Here is a 20895-nt window from a genome sequence, read left to right on the forward strand (position 1 = left end):
TATATGTCCATATGAAATTATCAAAAGGTAATAAAGGTATTGTTTAGGTGTAAAAAAAGAATCCACCTTCTATTTTCTCTCTACTCTTCTCAGCGAGAGTCCAGTCAGCCTCCTCCCACCCATCTCCATCTTGAGACTCTGCATCCTCAGGTTTAACCAACTGCAGATTGGAAACACCAGTGCGTGGAACCATGCATCTGTCCTGGCCATACACTTTCTCTTATCATGACAAGTGTCAAGGTAATCTAGAGATGATTTAAAGTATGCAGAAGGGTATGCAGAAAGTGCATACAAATTTTATTTAATTAACAAGCTAATTTATTTTCCAAGAAAGGGTCTCGGTATGTAGCTCAGGATGCTCTGGAACTCAACAGGATTACAGGCAAGTACCACAGGCTCAGCTCATGCCATTTTATACAAGGACTTGAGTATCTTCTGATTCTGGTGTCCAAGAGAAGTGGGGCTTTGTTACAATCCCCAAGGGGGTTGCACATCCCTCACATAGATGGGGTGGCATGCTTGGATGCTGAACTGTCAAGAGGCTACAACTAGGAAGTTCTGAAGAAAGCTCCTCACCTCCCTCCAAGCCACTCTACCTCTCCTTCATCACCCAGGAAACAAGGGGCTGCAGGTGACACATGGTGCAAGTCACTTACTTCATTCCAGTTGGGATGAACCGTGCCAGTAACAGAGGAATTAGGAGAACTTATTTCAAACTTAAGAATTTGCTTAACACCAACACATCAGTCCCCAAAAACATTCTGGAAAACGACACTAAAAACACTGGCTGCACAAATGAGGTGCCACATTAGCTTAGACACAGTAATGACAATTAGCACTAGATTTCTCCTTAGGGTGATGGGGATGCTTAAGAATAAGATAGTGGTGAGGAGTGGAGAAGTCACGCCACTTAACGGAGATTCATCAAACACTGTGTGAATTAGACATCAATGGGGTTTTAGAACCATCGAGGAAGGTTTTTGTTGTTGCTTATTTGTTTTGTTTTTGAGCAACCCTGCTGTTAGATGCATGGGCATCCCAAGATGTGACCACAATCATGACCCCATGACTGTAAAGGGATCCTTTGCAATCATACTTCCAAAGGGCAGAAATAGCTCACAGTTGACGAGGTTAGCAAAGTGCACAAGATGCCTCTAGGTACCTGTTTCCCCTCTGGAGCAAGAAGGGCAGGAGGAGAAACAGCGTTTCATCCACTCCTGAAACCTCTTCTCAATGGAATGCTGGGAAGGGCCTCAACCACCTACCACCTAGACAACTCACAGCTGTAAGTCCTATGGAGAATGAGCCCTCAGTGAAGACCTACTACAAACCCCCAACCCCAAAATCTATTTATTCCTTACTATCCACCTCTCTTTCATAGGTGAAAATACTGGAAAATTCTTGATTTTTAAATTTTTAATTAGTGTATATGTGGTGTGTGTGTGTGTGTGTGTGCGTGCGTGCGTGTGTGCGCGCGCGTGTGCGATGAGTACAGGTGCAAAGGCCAGAGGAGTCCCGAGAGCTGGAGTTATAGCTGTTGTGAGCCATCCCATATGGGTACTGGGAATCAATCCTGGATCCTACCCAAGAGCAGTTGGCACTCTTAATGTAATGACACTCAGATGCAGAGTCGTGGAAACATTTTCAGTGAGAAACAGCAAAGTTTGGGATTTATAAGGAAGTACTAAATAACCACCATTGATTCCTTTTTGTTTATGAACTCTACTGTATCACTATTTCACATATGGCTAGGGCAGTACATTAAATGTCAAGTCTCTGATACCCAAGGAAAGAGGAAACGGGGCAAATAATGGCTTGGAGAGAGTTCTTCAAAGCATTAAAAGATTGAAATCAAGGACAGAGAGCAGGGGTTGATTCTGGTATCTGGAACTGTTCTGGTTAGCACCTGTTGTCCCAACATAATAATGAACATATGTCCTGGGACTCTTTGTCCTTTCTTGACATGAACACTGAGAAGAGTCTCATTCTAGCCAAGAATGGAGGGACAGGAGTGGCTGACAACACCATGCATGTACCATGTTCTGCTTTGGGGCTGACTTTACAAAGGTCCACAAGGAAAACGAAGGACACCTGGCTGAGAGGCCATCATTAGTGGGGTAGCTGAATCACGGAGTTAAAAGTCCAACAAGCATACCTTAGAAACGACCCAGTGACTTCAGGGTCTTCAAAGATGCACACCTAGCTACTTTCCTGGGCATTCGACACGTGTGCCTGCTGAGGAAAAGTCCAGCCTTGCCCATCTGCCTACATTTTATGAGCTGCTCTAGAGGGAGATACCACTTTGTTGTGAGTTACTTAAGTTAGCTGCCTGGGGCTGCAAGGGCAGTGCTCAGTCTTGGACTGCTGGCCATGCTGGAATACCAAGCCTCAGCCTGGGCCAAAGCCATGTGACTCAGTGGCTACCCCTTTGACTGCTATCAGTGGTGTTGGACACACTGTCAATCATGCTTCAGAACTTCCAGTGGGCTTGGCCTCGCCTGCATGTCTGCTTTTGTTTAGGGCTCATGGCTGTGGGTTGTGGATGCTGGTCCTGGTCTCCATACTTAAAAAAAAAAAATAGTCTTGCCAAAGATGCAAAGCTTTCATAGTTAGGGAACAGTCCTTCATCTAGAGCTGAGAACTGCCAAGACACTAATATTTGCTACATCAACAGAGGTTCAGTCCCCAGGGGTACTTCTCTCTAGCAACTAGTGAGGTCTAAGTCAATGGCCATTCTGATGATAACCAAATTGAAAGCTGGTTGTTCATTTAGATTCAATAAACTGTCAAGGAGAGGCTGACAACATGTTTTTTACCCCCAGACTGGTAAATGGGGTCTTTCTGTGGTAGAACACAGAGCCACCCATGGGCCTGGCTTGATAACTCTGGCTCTGTGCCACCAGGGCGTCTGGCACAAGCCGATATTTAACTTCTGTATCTATGTTGTCCATTAAATAGCATGGATCCATGCGAAAACTAGAGAGTAGTGTCTCTGGTGGCTCAGGGACATTTACATCACTACAAAGTATATTGTGTCCTGCACCCCGCTGCTTCTATAACACTCTTCATCCCTGCCCTGGTGTATCTGAAAGGCAAGGAGCAGTAGGCACAGGCTCAAAGAAACTGCAGGGCTGACAAATGCCTGGGTTATGATATGTTCAGGGCGGGGAAGATGCGAGCAAATGAGGCATCCTTTGTGTGATTGCACTATGGTACTGGAGAAGAACCTCAAAGTCTCAGTTTCCTAGGGTCACGCTAGGGGTGCTGATTCTGGGTGCATTCCAGATAATATAGCTCCCTGAACCTAGTGTTAGAGAGGTATTTCCCATGGGTGCTTGGGGCTAGTTTCCAGCACAGCTACACTGCATAGGCTTGGCCCGTTTGCAGGAAATGGGGCTTTGCCTTCTACTGCTGATGTACTGCAACACCATGGAGACCTGGCTGTACAGGAAGCACGAGACAGGAGGAGAGCTGCTCTTGCCTGGGTGACACTCCTCCCACAGAGCCCCGGCATGTGACCAGACAGCAAGTTCCTGGTGAAGAAAGCCTGGTTTTGTCCTCCTACCTACTGGACTGGATGACAGAGAGGCCACAGTACTCAAGTGCAAACTTTGAATTGCCTTATAAACCTTTGTCCATTGTGTGTATGTGTAGGGAGGGGAGGCACACTATATGACCAACAAACCAGGATGCTGTGTGACTATGGCCAGGGGCCGGTAAGTGACTGGAGCTATCACCAAGACGACGCGCTTCAACCCAGGAAGGTCTGTGGTTGCTGATTTACCATCTTATAGTCATTTCGTCTCAGTTTAAAAGCAGCCCCTTTGGTTTCTAGTATGACTAAAACATGTAAATAAACCCCTCGAGCCAATAGGATGTGTCTTCTATAGACAATACAGCATATATTCTATGTGAATATTTGTACACGTGCATTCCCTGTCAGTCCATTTGGGGAGTAGGTTGTAGCCAGCCGACAGTCTTTGCTTTTCTGGGCTTGATTAGAGAATGAGATACCCCCTGCAAAATCACATCATTATAGATTTTCTGCAGGCTTTTCAGATTTAATGGCCCCTTGCTGTTCTTTGAAGTAAAACCCACTTAATTCTGCAATGACAGTTAAGAACTCCCTCTTGGGACAAGGATGAGGCTCAGGTGGACCCTAGAGGCTTTTCAACAAAGCTCTGTAGTAATGCTATTGGGGGGGGGTATATTTTTTTGGTTGTATATACCAGAAAACAGACTAAAAACCAATGAACTATATGTACATTTTAAATGAGTAGACTCTGGTTTATAAATTATACATCTGAGACACTTTCTAAAAAAATTGTTGACTTCATCAGCAAAGTCAAACATCACACAAAGGCAGGCAAAACAAGTTTCTATTTTGCTGCTTGAAGTGCCTCTGCCCTCAGGACTTTTTAAGGTTTTTTGTACACACGGTTGAACTATAGAGCCAGAATCTGCAACAAGGGACTGGTTGGACTTGGGAACTCACTTGGAACAGGGGCTGATCACAGTTGGTGTAGGTGGGTAAACCAAGGCCACATTCACTCGCTCGCTGCCGTTCTTGGGGCAGATGATCTCTGCTACCCCTTCTGGCCTGGGCTGACTCAGCAACTCCCCTGCAAAGAAGAGAGAGGAAAACCCATTAGGAAACAGGCCCCCCAAAAGAAAAATGGGACTCGTTCACACAGAAAACCGCAGCCCTTTCAAAAGGGGGAAGGGAGACAGATGCCAGTAGGAAGGAAATCAGTGACGGTCTGTAGACATGGAGACAGAGAACCAATGTGTAGCTAGCACGGCTGGCCTGCAGGGCTCTAGTTTCAGCGGCCTTGATGCTTAGCACATCACCATGGAGAGGGCTCTTATGTGATGACAGCAGTAGTGAGGTGTGCCCTCCAGCAAAGGAAGGCACCTGCCACGGTCGCCTTTCTTTTCATTCCGACACCTGAGATCTTCATGCCAGCCAGGCAGGGCCGCCAATGAGAGGCTCGTAATTGAGATTTGGGTATACGGGGCTTCGGCTGAGCTAGCAGGCTAGCAACAAAGCTCTGTGCAAATGATCTGGACATGCGGCAGGCTCAAGGTGTTAACAAGGTAAATAGCAGGACCACAGTCCAGCCTCCTTGAGCAAGGGGATTTCCTGAGTGCCGAGTCAAAAGCACACGGTATTATCACATGACTGACGGGGCCTATAGACACAGGTGATTAACTTAATGGATTAACTCAGTACCTAAAGGAAATCGGACACCGGGCACACCTGCACGTCATCTCTCTGCCTTGAGATCATCAGCTCTTCAGGAGGAGCAGCAACTTTCAGTCCTTAGCTTCTTCCTGGCAGGTCTCTCATCTGGGTGCCCTGTCCTTCCTCCTTCTGTCCCCAGGCCCAGCCCTTCAGGCTTCTCTGTTTAGAATACTCAGTCAGCAGTGCCTGGCTCCTGACAGCCCTTCTTTTTGCCTGATGGCCCTGCTAAGCCTAGAAGCAGATAACTCAAACCAAGGACGCAAAAGGCATGCCAAATAGGGGAAAGACCCTACTGAAATTCGTCGGTTTTAATGAGCATTTGAAGTTCTAGAGACCCCTAAGTATATGCTGACATATAATGACAGAAAGTTGTTTTTTTTTTTTTTTGCTTCAAATACTGTAGTTGGACAAGCAAGGAGGCTCTGCGTGTTATGTACTTGCAGCAAAAGCCTGATGACCCGAGTTCAATCCCCAGAACCCACATAAAGGTGGTAGCAAAGAAAAAACTCCTCAAAGTTGTCTTCTACCTTCACATACCCACCATGGCATGTGTAGTGCCGCATGCGCACACGCGCGCTTAAGATGCTGTTCTTTCTAAATAGCTCACCATCAGCTGAGCTTGCAATGATGGAGCATGTGCCCACACTGAATCAGAATTCTGGAGTGTATCGGTGTATCATGTCCCACTGAGAGCTCATCCTCATTTTACAAATGAAGAAGCTGCTGCCTCACTTAGGGTTTCTATTGTTGTAATAAACACCATGACCATAAACAGGTCCAGAGGAAAGGGTTAACTACAGCTTACAGCTTTCAGGTCACCCTCCATTGCTAAGGGAAGTCAGAGCAGGAACTCAAAACAGGGAAGAAACCAGGAGGCAGGAGATGATGCTGAGACCACGGAGGGATGCTGCTTACTGGCTTGCTCAGCCTACTTTTTATAGCCCTCAGGACCACCAGGTCAGAGGTAGCGCTGCCTGCAATGAACTGGGTCCTCCGTATTAGTCATTGATCAAGAAAATGTACCACAGGCTTGCCCAGAGGCCAATCTGGTGGGAGCATTTTCCTCAGTTGAAGTTTTTGTGAGACCAAAACAGGAAAAATATACAATGCAGGTTAAGGGTTCTGTTTGCACTAAAGACAGTTAAGTTCCTGTTTGTCCTGTTTGTCTGACCCATCTGCACTGGATGTGGTTGATCACATATGGACAGGAAGTAAGTGGGCAGGAAATATGTCAGGATGTATGCTTGCCCCTGATTGGATCTGATGGGAAATGCAATGAATTATGGGTTTTGTCTTTTTAAGCCCCTGCAAAACATAACTCAAGGTCATTTTCTGGGAACCCAGAGGTGGACCTGGCTAGAGCCCATCCACCTGGCCAGTATTTAATTAAAGCATGCTTCAATTTTGGCTCAAAATTGTAGAACTGGTTTTTCTCTCTTGACTCTCAGGATTAACAGTTCTCTTTTCCAGAATGATTATGGCTTGTGTCAAATTGACATAAAACTAGCCAGCACACAACTGCTCGTGGAAGTTATAAGATGTACCCAGCAGCAGGGGATCACTAGTGGCAGACATGGGGATAGGGGCTTGGAAACCCTTTGCTACCATCCTCCAGTACCTCCCCAAGGCAGGGGGTGCTTCCCCAACCAGTGTGCATCTTTTCTGGAGGAACTGCTTAATATCACTATTTTAAAATGAATTTAGGCACTGTCATATTTATACATTTAGAGGCACACTAATCCCCCAAATGGAACATTTTTTTTCCTGTGGCTTTGCACAATAAGAACTGGATCTAATTTGAGTCCATTCACCAAATTACTGCAAACATGAAAAGTATTGCAAACAACAATGCATTAACTGGTCTTGCAGACGCCTATGTGTCAGAACTGTGTGTCATCCAACACCAGCTAGGAAATGGTCAGAAACATAAAGATGCCAGCTACAAATGGAAACACTAAGTGGTGTCAAAGCAACACCATGGGCCCGAGCAAGAGCAAGCGAGAGCTCGCTCACACCTGGAAGCCATCCCGTCTAGCATCACTGGTTAAGCCAGATGTCTGCGTTTTAACAGAGTTGCTAAGAGCTGTGAGTCTGGGAGTCCAAGCAGCCCACAGTGAGTCACAGAACCACCAGGGCCCTGGGGACAGAGTACTTTCAGCTGGTCCTGGCCAGCCTCTCCTGGCTCCTCTTTGGTATTTTTTAATTAGAATCCTAAGAACACCCCGAAGTCTGAGCACAGCTTGGGCTTCTCTGTTTTCCCCCTTGGAAATTCTCCCTGATTGATTGCCATGGCGCACAGACCTCAGTTCCATCTGCTCTGAACTGCCTGTGTACCCAGATAACGACTGCAGATGCCAAGCCCTATTCCTTGCACGGGTCCCTGGCACCAGCCACACACAGCTGTTCTATTGCTGCAGACGCCATAGACTTTGGTGAGCCTGAGGCCGGCTTTTTACAAGACAGAGCTGGAAATAACCTGCAGATTTTTAAGCGTTGGTCACCAATGTCTATAAAACCAGCAGCCTTACTGTCCTCAGGTGGATGGTTTGGTTTAGGTCCATGCTATGGATGTGGTTTTATCCCTCAAGGGCCATATTTTGCAGGTTTGTCCTGCATGTTAAAATTCTGACAGGAGATGGAGACAAGAGGGAAATCCTTAGGTTAATCACCACCATGTCCTTAGAAAATGGTGGCGCTCCTTTCCTCGTCTCTGGCTTCTGATGTTTGGTGCAATCTGTCTTTTCACATATGCTTCTGCCTTGTCATCTGCCATAAGGCTACCAAAGAGAACCCCTTCCAGAGCCCGTGTCACAGTGCTTGAACTTTCTGCCTCCAAAAAAGAGCTACATAAACCCGTTTCACTATACAGTTAGCCTCAGGTATTCTGTCATAGGAAAGAAAACTGGACGAGTGCACATGAAACAAATCTGTCTTGGCAGGAATGCAAAGGATAGTCAGAAACGCATATGTTATGGAGGAAAACAAGGGATCGAAGCATCCTTAACTAGAACACAAGTTAGAGCTTAAGATGCACACTGTCTGGTGGGGCAGCCACCTGTTGTGTATAAGGACTGCAGAAGACCTGGGTCCCTGCCTCAGGCATGCCCGTGAGAGCTCAGCACCACAAGGAAGAGACAGGCACAGAGCACTCAGTTGTGCTTCTGTCAAGGGAGTTTACCTGAGACACTGGCAGACCACGGAGGAAAATAAGCCAAAAGACCCAGCCAGCGCTATGGGCTGGGAGCTCCTCAGATGTCCAAATGTGGTCCCCAGGGTGGCAGGTCTGGTAGTTAGGTGCTGCAGATCTTAAAAGCTGGGGCTTGAGGTGGCCAGCGGAATTGTGGAGCCCGAGTCTTCTCCTCTTTCCCTGCCCCCTGGCTTGGGATGTGAGAGCTTGTTCTGCCATGTGCTCCTGTCATGACGTGCTGTCCTAACTAACGAGCTGCCTGGACTTGGGTTTAACTCCAAAATTATAAGCCTACACAAATCTCTCTTTACTTCAAAGGTAGCCTATGGCTCTTTCCCATGGTATCCCCTAGGCCAGTGGTTGTCAACCTTCCTAATGCTGACCCTTTAATTCAGTTCCTCATGTTGTGTTGACCCCAAACCATAAGATCATTTTCGTTGCTACTTCATAACTGTAATTTTGGTATTGATATGAATTGTAATGTAAATATCTGTGTTTTCTGATGGTCTTAGGTGACCCCTGTGAAAGGGTAATTTGATCCCAAGGGGGTCATGGCCCACAGGTTGAGAACCACTGTCCTAGGTGGTCAGCTCTATCAAGATGAGGCTGTCAGAAACTCACTGGATCGGGCTATGAACACAAACTTCACGTTTTCCATGAGAAGCTGTGCCCACAGAAATAGCTGGTGGTGCTCTGGGTGAAGAGTCGAAGGGTGGGAATCTGGTGGGGATGACAAGCAAGGTTTTCCCATAAAGTAGGGTGTCTGACCCATGGCAGACAGAGCAACCTGCTGCTGAGTCAGGGGTGTTCTCGCTAAAGACCAAGAAGAGCTGGAGGGAGGAAGCGAAAGTCTGGGATGTACTGTGGACGCCAACCTGAGTGGTCTCAACTTGGTCACTGTAAGAGGAGAGAAGGATATTTTCCCTGGACTGACAGGTACTGTTGTCTCTTGGTGGTGGGGGCCCAAAGAGATAGCAGAATCCAAAAGCTTTCCAGTCTCTCTACAGAAGGTGATATTGGCCAATATTGTCAGAAAAAAGACCTTAAACAAAGGGCAGCTCAGAGCCAAAGCCCCTAAGAGTCAGCTGTAGCTACTCCACGTGTCCCGTAACACTAATGCTGACATATCGCTCTGAAGAAACAAGAGAAAAATAAGGAGGAGGCTGCAGAATACGCTAGACTTTTCTACAAGAGAATGAGGGAGCCAAAGAAAATGCCTGGAACAGAGAACTGGAGAGATGCAGCATCTCCTTACTGGCAACTTCTACTTCTATGTCTCAGTCAGTTCAGTAGAAGCATTTTTAATAGTGACAAATTATCAGACCTTGACAAAAAAAAAAAAAACCTGTGGCAGATTTCATGACTAAAGCAACATACTCAGTAACATTCATTATCCAAGAATAGTGTGTGTTATGGTGTCTTACCACTGTGCTGTAATAAATACTGAACTGAAAACCACCCTGAATTAAGTCAGGGATGAAACAATGCCCACTGGGTCAATGGACATTAAATGAGTGTGCGCTATGTATTTGATGTCCTGTGTATGTATTATCTCAATCTTTACATGTGTATAAAGTAGGGACAGTTGTTCTCGATGTATAGAAAAGGAAACTGGGCTGGCAAGACGGCTCAGATGGTAAAGGGGCTTGTCAAGCTGCTGACCTGAGCTCAAACACTAGAAACTAGAGACTCCTACATCTTCCTCTGACCTCTACACACACAGACACTTACATACATACACAGACACAAACATACACACACACAGACACACATACACACATATACATATACACACAGAGATACACACATACATATATACACACAGACAAACATGTGCCCACACAGAGAGATATGCATACAGACACAGACACACACAGATACAAATACACACATACACACACAGAAAGACACACACACAGACACACACAGACACAAACACACAGAGATACATACACGCATACATACACACACACAGATACACAGACACATATTCACACACAGACACAAACATACACAGAGATACACTCAGACATAAACACACACAGATACATACACACACATACATAGACAAATAGAGACACACACATACATACAGAGACAAATAGAGACACACACATACATACAGAGAGATACACACACAGACACAGACATATACATATACTCACACAGACACAAACACACACATATATACACACACACACAGAGACACAGACACAAGCACACACATACTTACATACAACACACACAGAGGTGGGGACAGTCAGCCAGTCAGACGCAAAATAAAAATATATTACAAGTACTAATGGTCACAAGAGAAATTAGTGGTATCAGAATTTGAACCAAGAACTGCCAAATTCAACCCTTAAACACCACATCAAAATGCCCTATGACAGGGATATTGTGATAATTAAAATTAGATAACATATGAAAAACACCAAATAATCTGGCATCTGATGTGTCTGAAGCAGTATTACAACAGACATAAGATTGTATAAAGTCTTCATCTTCCAAATACATAAAGAATTCACACAAACACACCATTAGCACAAGATCGCTTACAGTAAGATAATCCAGTAGACAGTCAGTTATCATATGCAAAACTTTGCTTCGACAGAAATTTAAAACATTCAGATGAAAATTTGATTGTATTATACATCTGTCATCCATAGCAAAGTAAGATAAAATGATAATTTCCAGAGTGGGTGGGCACTATAAAAACTTAAGTTTGCAGAGGGTATTATAGCAACAGATTAAGGAGACATTTACAAGAACCTGGTATAGTTCCATTTCTAAAATTTTCTAAGGGAGCTGAAGAGATGACTCATCTGTTTTTAAAGAGTCCTTCCTGTTCTGTCAGAGGACCAGAGTCTGGGTCCCAGAACCCTACACATCCATAACTCCAGCTCCAGGGGACCTGACATATCCCTTCTGATCTCTGTGGATATCTTTACACACACACACACACACACACACACACACACACACACACACACACACTGCATACACTAGACAAATAAATACAACCCAATTAAAGGAAGTAGGACTTTATTTCTGACAAAAATCACAGGATTGTTCTACTTATAATATGGAGAAATGTGGTAACACCCTCAAATGTCCTGCAATGGGGACATGCTACTGTGACATACAACAAGGGAGGGATACTTTGTAGAGCATGAAGGTTACGGGGATGGCATGTCCATGTAAATCTTGAAGCTTTGTCTAACGTGAAAGCAGAGTGAATGGGCCTTTGGGGACTAAATGGTCTTAATTATTTTCCTATTTTAAGTGATGGTCTTTCTTCTTTCTCAGAGAAAGTGTGCCCTGTGATCATCAGGGAGGATGCAGACGAGCAGCCTCCTGAATGCAGCATGGTGTCTGCTGAGGCCACGATGCAGCCTTCCGTGTGCCTCAGCACTGTGGAGAACCGCTTCATTCATTACTCAGGCCAGGAGAATGACAGGCGACTCTTACTTAGCAAGTGCTTTTCCCTCACTTAAAGAACAGAACACCAAGTCCTATTAGGACATTAAAAAACAAACAAAATCGACAGCAGATTACTAAGATGAGCCCCACCCTCCACCCCATCAGAGCTCTCCACTATAGGACATATTATGTACAAACACTAAAAGTTTATCATAAAAACAATGCAAGCCATTGTGTTGAAAGTCAAAACGTTTGTTCAGTACAAGCAGACGGATCGAGGCTAAAGATGCCAGGTATAAATATCATGCAAAACAAAACAAAACAAAGCCGTCCAGAACTTATAATAAAATTCACACATGATATCTGGGGAGAAAACAAGCATCCAGACCGTAGAAGAGACTGAGCGGATGAAGGAAACAAAAGGAGACAGACTGCACAGCTTAGTAGAAATAAACACTACCTACATACAGGATTTAACAGCCACGGGTGGATCACAAGAGAACATTAAAGGCTGAGAAGCAATATTGAGGGGGAAGAAACCTGGGAGGGAGGGTGGCCCTCCACGAGGCTAGCAGTATGTGCTGCAGGCCCCTGGACTGAATTTTGGTCCCTGCATTAACCCGTTCAGAACTGTCCATAGTCAGCTAACCAACTAGCAGGCTGGAATTGACCTCTGGTGCCAACAAAATCACAGGTAAGTTGTCTTTGTGGGCGTGGGGACAAGTTGAGGGGTATTGCTGGTTAAAGGTGAAATACTCCCCCACAGGCTCGTATGTTTGAACACATGATCCCCCAGCAGGTGGCACTGTTTTGATAGGTGGTGGGGTGTAGCCTATCTGAGAAGCAGGGCAGATGTGAGCCATTAGGGGCCAGCCTCTGAGGACTTCAGCCTAGCCCTGCTTGGAACCAAGCTCTCCACTTCCTGCCCACTGCAGCAGTGTCACCTGCTGCATTACATGAAGCCTGCCATGGTGGTCTTGTTGCACGCCATCCCTCCCTTGATGGACTATGTCCCCCCAAAACATAGCACAAGTCATTTCTCCTCTTAGCTGCCTCTGCCGAGTCTTACGGCACAGTGAAAAAGTAATTAATACAGTAAGCATGCCGTAGAACTACAGGGACTCTCAATGGGGCACTGGATAGAGTTCTTAAGAAACTACTCCCCTCCTTAAAACTCTTGAGAGAGCTGCCGCTGGGCTCACTGGGAAACTGCCTAGGGAACAGGCAGAATCAGCTGGGATCTGCTGGCCCTCTGGTAAGTCATCAGTCCCCCAATTCTTTTAAGGAGTTCTGGGATGCAGAGAGTGGTCCCTAAACCTGCAAGGGATTGCACTGTTCCTGGTCACAGGGTTTGGCTCAGAGGGCAGCTTTTGGAATTACTCAAATAAGACAGGGACACGTAAAAGCTGGCCATATCCCACAAGGTGAGTCTGAAAGGCAACTGCAAAAGTTGACAGCATCAAAAATGGTGACTTCCCAGCGACAGTGCTGCTTCTCTGTGACTCCAGCACTCAGGAGGCAGAGGCAGAGGAATTCTGAGTTTGAGGTCAGCCTGGTCTACATAGTGAGATGTTATCTCAAAATAAATAAATAACAACACAGGCCAACCAACCCACAACAGCAGCAAGAACAAAACAAAATTTATCACCCTCTTCTAAAATAACGACTATTTCATCACGAATCCCTGAGCTCTAGTCAACTTTACAAGAGTGAAGAAATTGTTAATCCCATCTCTTTGCTCAATTCTTATGTCTATTTTGATTCTGAATGCTTCATCGTCAGCAAGTGTTTATGATCCGGTCATCAGGAAGCAATGAACTTGCAACTGCTTCAAAACCTGCTCCAAAGGGCTGACAGCTGACAGCTACAGGTAGGAGGAGAAGCAACGATCATAATCATGAGCTCTCGGGCAACTCACACAGCATCCCCACCCTGTCGGTCTCGTAGTGCGATCTCCTTGGGTACAAGTGACTGTCACCTTTCACTGGCCCTCTGTGGCAGGTATTCCATCTGGGCAAACAAACTCAGTTTTCCCTGACACTTGCTTGCCAGTTACACAAGCTTCTCTCCCTCATTTGAGAGAAAGGAGAAAGAGACGCTAAATGTCTAGGTACATTCATCAAAGAAAAGTTCCATTTGGTCCATGGGAGTGCCTGGATGTAATCACCCAGGACTCTTCTAGACTAATAAGGGGTGACCAGAAAGGCTCAAACTAACTGCCAAGGTGTGCCTTTGCAGACTTTTATCTGGGGACAATGTGTAAAGGAAGCCATGACAAACAGGAAAATGCCACTGGAGACCAGAGAAAAGAGCGTGTGAGAGGTAGCATGAAGGTCTGTAGGCAGGGCTGGCCTAGGCTGAAGGAACGCTCCATCCAGGTGAGAGAGAATGAACTTTACCCTCATGCACAGGGCACGTGTCCCCAACTCCATGTCCCTCAATGAAAGTAGAACAGTGGTGCTAATTTTGTGGTCAGGTGGATTTGTCACTAGCTGTGTCATTGTCTACGTGACATTTTCTGAATTGCTATCCTATGACAGCACATCAGGAGTCAAGGCCCCTACCTAGCTCTGTAGCAAGGAAATCAGCTGACTGTTTTATGCTAGGTGTTCTCCAAATGATACCTGGACTACAAAAATGACTCAATTGTTAAAAAACAAAAGAAAAGCTTTCTCTCATAATTAGAGAAAACATTTTTTTTCTTTTTAAGAGTCATACACCATCATCCAGGCCGAAGGAAAATCACTATGTAGCCTAACCCAGCCTAGATTCACAGTGGTTCTCATAGCTCAGCCTTTCAAGTGCTAGCATTAACAATGTGAGCCATCATGCCTGGCTGCAAAATCTGTTTCCTATTTCTGATGGTAATAAAATATAAACAGTGAAGTTGAAGACATAGCATAAGACCACTCCTAATTCTGCCAGCATTAACTAATAGCCCTTTATAGAGGTACTTATAATCACATACATATAATTATGACTATTTTGGGTAAATATTTTAATGTAAATGTTCTAAGTATGAAATAGTCTGAAAGATCAAAGGGTTGGGGGTGTGGCCTTGGATCACCGAGCCAGTTCTAAAACAGTGGCAAACAGTTCACCTAAGAGAACTAGGGGCAAAGGTACAAACAGTTTCTTTCCAAACTCCACCTGAGGTTAGCTCACATCACAAACTTAACCCTTTTCATTTCCTATGTTTGTTCCTCCATTTCCAATCCCCCCTGTACTTGGTGATATGAACTTCCCTTTCCTCTGGCACTCAAGTCTACAGTGAAGCACCATGTCGGAGCGTCCCCAGGATCTCAGGGTCCCAAGTTCCCAGGGATGAGAGGTAGCTGGGAACTTCAGGAAGATTCCACTTTGAAGTGTGGGGCTCTAACACTTGCAGAGTAATATTGCTGGGGCCAGAATAAACATCTCAGGACAGCAGATCGGCACGGCTCATTCTGAGCTTCTGAACGAGCCAGAGAAAGACAGAAAGCATGAGGGAGACCGGAAGAAGCCGTGTCACCTACAAGGAAGGGCTTTGCTTTGGTTCAAAAGAGAAACGAGCAAGAAAGTAAAAGACCATTTTCTGCCCAAATTCTTTCAACTAGCTATCCTCAGCATCTTCCCTAGTCCCAAATTAGCCCAGATGCTATACAGACAGCAAGGGTAGGTGAGGAATGAGGGCCTCTGCTTTAGAGCCCACAAGAGAATTCTCTAGAGCAGCGCTTCTCAACATGTGGGTCATGACCCTTCGGAGAAGGTCAAACAACCTTTTCACAGGGGTCACATGTCAGCAGATATGGTGCATATCCGATATTTATGACTCGTACCAGTAGCAAATGTACAGTATGAAGTAGCAACGAAAATAATGTTATGGTTGGGGGGTCCCCAACACGAGGAACTGTATTAAAGGGTCACAGCATTAGGAAGGTTGAGAACCACTGCTCTAGTGGGGCTAAAAGTAAGTCGCCTTATGTCCTGGAGAAAGCAGAGCCAGGGGGACTATGAAGCTCGTGAGAGAAGAAATCTTGATCAACTGATAGCAAACATAAGTGACAAACTCACTCTATCCAAGAAAGAGAAAGGGTTGCTCAAAAAAAAATTTCAGGCAAGTAAACCAACAGGGGCCTGACATCTGCGGCCGGCTAAGGCTTCTACAACATTGCTTCCCACGGTGCAGCGGGAGACGCTCACTCGTGAACCTCACTCTCCACAGGGCTAGGTGTACACACACAGTAGCAGTGTCCCCGAGTCAGTCAGAGTTGACTGACCAAGCTGCTAGCTCAACCTCTGCTGTCCACAGAAGCCCTGCCCTACCCCTACTGTGTCCTTAGGACACAGAGGACGCATCACCCTGTCCTCCTCCTTGGCCCTTGAAAGCCCCAGACGCAGTGTGACCCCAGTTCATCCATCTGAGGGCAGAGGAGTAGAGGGCCCTTGCCTCCTCCTGCTATTCCACTCAAGCCCATGCACTTTCCTTCTGAGCGTGTGCCTGCCACTTGGCTCATTTTCAGGGCTAAGGGTTTATATAAATACAAATCCGCCCAAGAAAGGAAAACTATTTCTCTTTTTCCTGCTCTGGCTAAAGTTCCAGCGCACTTGGCTAAGGATTAGACAAACAGTGAAGATCAAAGTGTGCTGAGGAGGGGGAGGGAGAGGGGGAGGGAGGAGCAGAGCCTCCCCTACCCCTACCCCTCCCTCCACCCCTCCCCTGCCGCTCCCCCACCCCTCCCCCATCCCCAGTCCTCCCTTCTCCTCACACTCAAGCAAGATCATAAAAAGCCTGTTCTGCCAGCTGAAATGCTTTCAAAGGTGACTCCTCATGTGCGTAGCCTGTCACCTATTTCCGGAAAAAGGTTCCAGGCTCAGGGACTTTGATGTAGACAGCACGGAAGAGTTCAGACTGGAAGAGTCCCTCCCTCTCCAGCAGGAGTTTTCAGTGGAAAGTAAAAGGAAGTTTTATGGCTTGCAATCTGAACCGCTGGCCTGGAGGCCTTATCAGCATCCCTCTGGCTTTGCAATGGGAAGGGGGCTGGGAGCTCCCCAGAAACATGCACTCACTTCTTGTCTCCTAACAAGGGAGCAGAGGAACTTCTGCAACTTCATTGCCCTCTCCCCCAGAAGAGAGCAAAGAGAAGAAACAAAAACTGGGGCCTGGAGAGAAGGGGTGGCGGCGTTTCTTAAAGGATTTGGAAGACAGAAAGACCACAGGCTTGGAGTGAGGATCAGCGCTCCAAGGCCAGAGGGAGCCTGGACCCAATGCCACTTCGTTGCTGTGCATAGGAATGCCACCCACATGTGTGAACAGGCTGAAGGAAGTGGCATATCCCCACTCTCCCTAGGCCCCTTTATCTCTGACAGCTGAGAGCTGCAACTGTGACCAAGAGTGAGTTCTCTTTCTATGTGGTTCACTATGGAGTTCAGGCTGGCCTCGAACTAGTGATCCTTGGCTGCAGTGTAGGTGCCTGGGACGTAGGTGTGTATCAGCATGCATAGCTCTTTATTTCTCAGGTATGTATGAAGCAGCAAGCAGAGGCGGGAGGCATCCAAACTGAAGCCCAAACCCACACTGATAAAGCTAGGGGGCAGCCATGAAAACACCCAGGTCAGAAAATAAGTATGGCGGTCACCAGAGAATAGGATGCTGTCCTGACAGACCACCTCTTGGAAGGGACTCCATCAGATGAGAACTCTCTGCTCCGCTCCACATTGCTGTATCCTCCCATGGCTGAATGGGTGGCGGGGGTGGGTACGTAGCTTGCTCAAGCTTTTTAATGAAGGTACCCAAAACAACCACGAGGGTGGAGACCTATATGGCCTAACCATTTCCAAATGACTCTGCCCTTCAATATCGTAGCAGTGGGTCTTAGATCCACACATACAGCATTGGGAGGACACCACTATAGCAGGCACCCATCTTCAAGAACAGCAAACTGCTTGACGACAAGAACACATTGTGTCTGTTCTTCTCCACAAGTTCCACACTACGGAACTGGGGCATCTCCTAGATCGCATTTGTGCAAAGGCGGAAATGCCACTTAGGTACGTCTCACTTGTTTCTTTCCTGAGATTCTTCTGCCAGCATCTATTTATTGCATTTGGGACCCACTGTGGTGGTTATAAAAGGATGCTCTGCTGGACCAAACCCAAGTCAGAGCTGTACAGTCACCTAAGTGGACCTAAAATTAACAACCTAGCATCTAATAACGGAGCGTCACCATCATTTCCCAATGGCTGTTAAATGCTGGAGGTCCAAAGAGTTAAATTGACGGTTAGAAGTTCTAGAGCGGAAGCAGTAGTATGGATGTGTATCTCATGACTACCGCTAAGGGCAAACATGGAAGAGCTGATGTTTCGGGTAAACAGCTCATCTACCTCGAATCAGCTGGACACAGGAAGCCTGACTGCTCCCTGCCCTCCTTTCTCTTTGACACCCTGCCTCTTTTAAGGTTAGGAGGGTTAGAACTTAAACATGAACCACAACTGGAGTTTGCCCGACACTATTCTATCGAACTTCCAGGGGACCGGGCTGGTGGTGTGACTGAGGACAGTGGCGCCATTCAGATCAAAGAACACAAGGAGTTAGTGGCAGACTCACAAAATTAGTCCAAGTGGGCACTATTTTCTCTCCATCTGCTCTAAAAAATTGAACCAGTTTTTTGAGAAATTGAGACCGAAAAATGAATAACTACTATAATAGTCTCTATCATGTATCGGGAAAATGTCCTTAGATTTTATGGAAGCAAAATTAATAAAACAAAAAGCACTTTGTTTCTTGAAGTGAGAGACTGTACTAAATTATATCTAAGTATTGTAAGGAGGGCTCAGCTGAGTCCGTCTAAGGATAATAAATGATCTAATGAAGCTATTTGGAATGAAGGCATACAGGCACTCAACAGTATATACACTATTTTCAAAACTAGTGACTGGCCCTGTGCTCCGTAGCCCCACCCCCCTCTCAGGCCTCTAATAATGACAATGAGGTAGGGCGTCTATTGCCTGGTACCTTGAGTCCCAGCCCAGTCTCTTGGCAGCCATGGTGTCTACAAGCTCCTATGCACATATAGGAGAATGCCTCTGTCCTGTTTCCCCTGGCTGCAGCTCTATACTGCATGTCTCCACTTTCAGTCTTGTGTTCTACCAGGGACTGAGGGCGTGAAGGAATTATGGCCACCAATATCTTTCAGAACACTGTGGGCTTTGTGGACCAGCCTGGAGGCCCAACCAGAGCCAAGGCTGCCTCGGGGCTATATATTCTGCTTTACAGCCAGTGGACTAAGAACATCTTAAGAATGAAGTCCCTTTATGGTTAAAGGTATTTCATATAATCCAACAGCAAGCCTTTTCTGCATATCCTGCACAAACTTACTGAAAGGGACTTCTGAGATGCAAAGTCACGTGACAACTTTAGTGGAAAGTGGTCTTATATCTACTTCAATGCTCAATGAATCTCCAGATTTTTTCATAATGCAAATGTACAGAAATTTCTAACTGGTGTTTCTGTGTGTGTGTGTGTGTGTGTGTGTGTGTGTGTGTGTGTCTGTCTGTCTGTCTGTCTGTCTGTCTGTCTGTCTGTCTGTCCATTGAAAAGCTGACATATTCTTACCCACTGTGGCACTCAGGGCATTTCTGGGTTCCCCAACTCATTTTTCTTAACTGTTAACTGTGAATAGGAATTTCCTACTGAATGTTTCATAGGAATGCTAAAGGAATTTAAATGACGACATTCGCATTGACCTAGACCCAGCACAGAACAGCAGTTTGATAAATGTTTACTTCCTTCCTTTCTTGTTCAACAAAATGTAAAAAGCCGTTTCAGCAACTTCTGGAAACACAGTCGTCACTGCAAGCACTTCATTCAATGTGCCCACTTACGTCTCTAAAAATCTCCATGTCTACCGTGCCAAACCCATTCTACCTCCAAAGCACCTTTGTTCTCCGAGGCTCTCATTCTCCCGTCTGTTTCAGGGGGAAGTGTGTGTGTGTGTCCTCTATAGAAAGGACTTCAGCAAGCCTCCTTTAGGGTATCTGTTTTGGGGGTCTACCCACACATGTCACAGGCACAGTCCTGAGGATTCACTGCAGGACAGAGTTCTGAGCAAACGACCAAGGACAGATAACACGCAGACAAGCAGAAGACCGCTTAGATAAAACCATTTCTCACAAGGCAACACCAGGCAGCCAGCTGAGAAAGGACTAGAGAGCCCGCTATGCAACGATATGTCTGGTGAACAACTGTCTTACTTCAAAATATAAAATATGATACAAGAAGTGTTTACACTATGCCACCATTTGACATCCCCCCTGCCCCGTGTGCGTGTGTGTGTGTTTGTGTGTATACACATGTGTACTCAAGGCCAGAGCCAAGCAATTCCAGGAGGGGTAATGCATGAAGAGGAGCAATAATGGTGTTCATTTCCTCATCAGGCTTCCTGTACTTTTTAACAGCTTTTCCTACTAAAAATAAGACTTGAAATAACCTCGCTGGGCATGGTGACACCTGCCTTTAATCCCAGCATTCGAGAGGAGAGCTAGGCAGATCTCTGTGAGATCAAGGCCAGCCTGTCTCAAAATCACCAAACAAACAAGAAAAACAATTTAAATCAGCAACTGCATGCATTTAATTGACTGCAGTGTCCTCCCTTGAACTGCGCTGTGGTTGGAATCTGACATGCACCCCCCTCCCATGCTGAATGCCTGCTCTCTATCACATGGCTGGGAGGGGGGTTGAGGAACCTTCAGTAGTCCAGCCTGGCTGCAGAAGTAAGCCATCGAGGGGTGGACCTTTGAAACTTATACCCGGCCCCAGTGTCTGCCTTGTTCTTTGCTTCCTGGTTAACTGTGATACAAACGGCTCTCCCTCATGTTCCACCTTCATAAACTGTGCTGCTACGTCATGCCCTTCCTGGGATAACAGGTTGAACTCCTCTAAGACAGGAGTGAAAGTACACCTTTCTTCTTTCTGCCTGCTTCTGTCAGGCATTATGGTCATAAAAGTGTCAAAGGAACTCCCACAAATGACTTGGCTTACATTTTATTAATTTCAAGACAG

At 46.0% G+C, this 20895-nt stretch overlaps 1 protein-coding gene across 4 annotated transcripts in view; it reads right to left on the minus strand.

Moving 5' to 3' along the window:
• The window catches only part of Mfhas1 (malignant fibrous histiocytoma amplified sequence 1), an 85803-nt gene that overhangs the window by 10247 nt on the left and 54661 nt on the right, over positions 1-20895 (minus strand). For 2 of the 4 annotated variants that reach the window (XM_040731722.1, XM_040731723.1), the window contains exon 2: positions 4496-4622. In XM_040731722.1, coding sequence (XP_040587656.1) covers positions 4496-4622 — 127 coding nt within the window. Of the gene's footprint in view, positions 1-4491; positions 4623-20895 lie in introns of those variants that run through there. The other 2 variants (XM_040731724.1, XM_040731726.1) reach the window with 2 other exon arrangements.

The sequence above is a fragment of the Mesocricetus auratus genome, unplaced genomic scaffold (genome assembly GCF_017639785.1).
Source record: "Mesocricetus auratus isolate SY011 unplaced genomic scaffold, BCM_Maur_2.0 Super-Scaffold_100026, whole genome shotgun sequence".
NCBI lineage: Eukaryota > Metazoa > Chordata > Mammalia > Rodentia > Cricetidae > Mesocricetus > Mesocricetus auratus.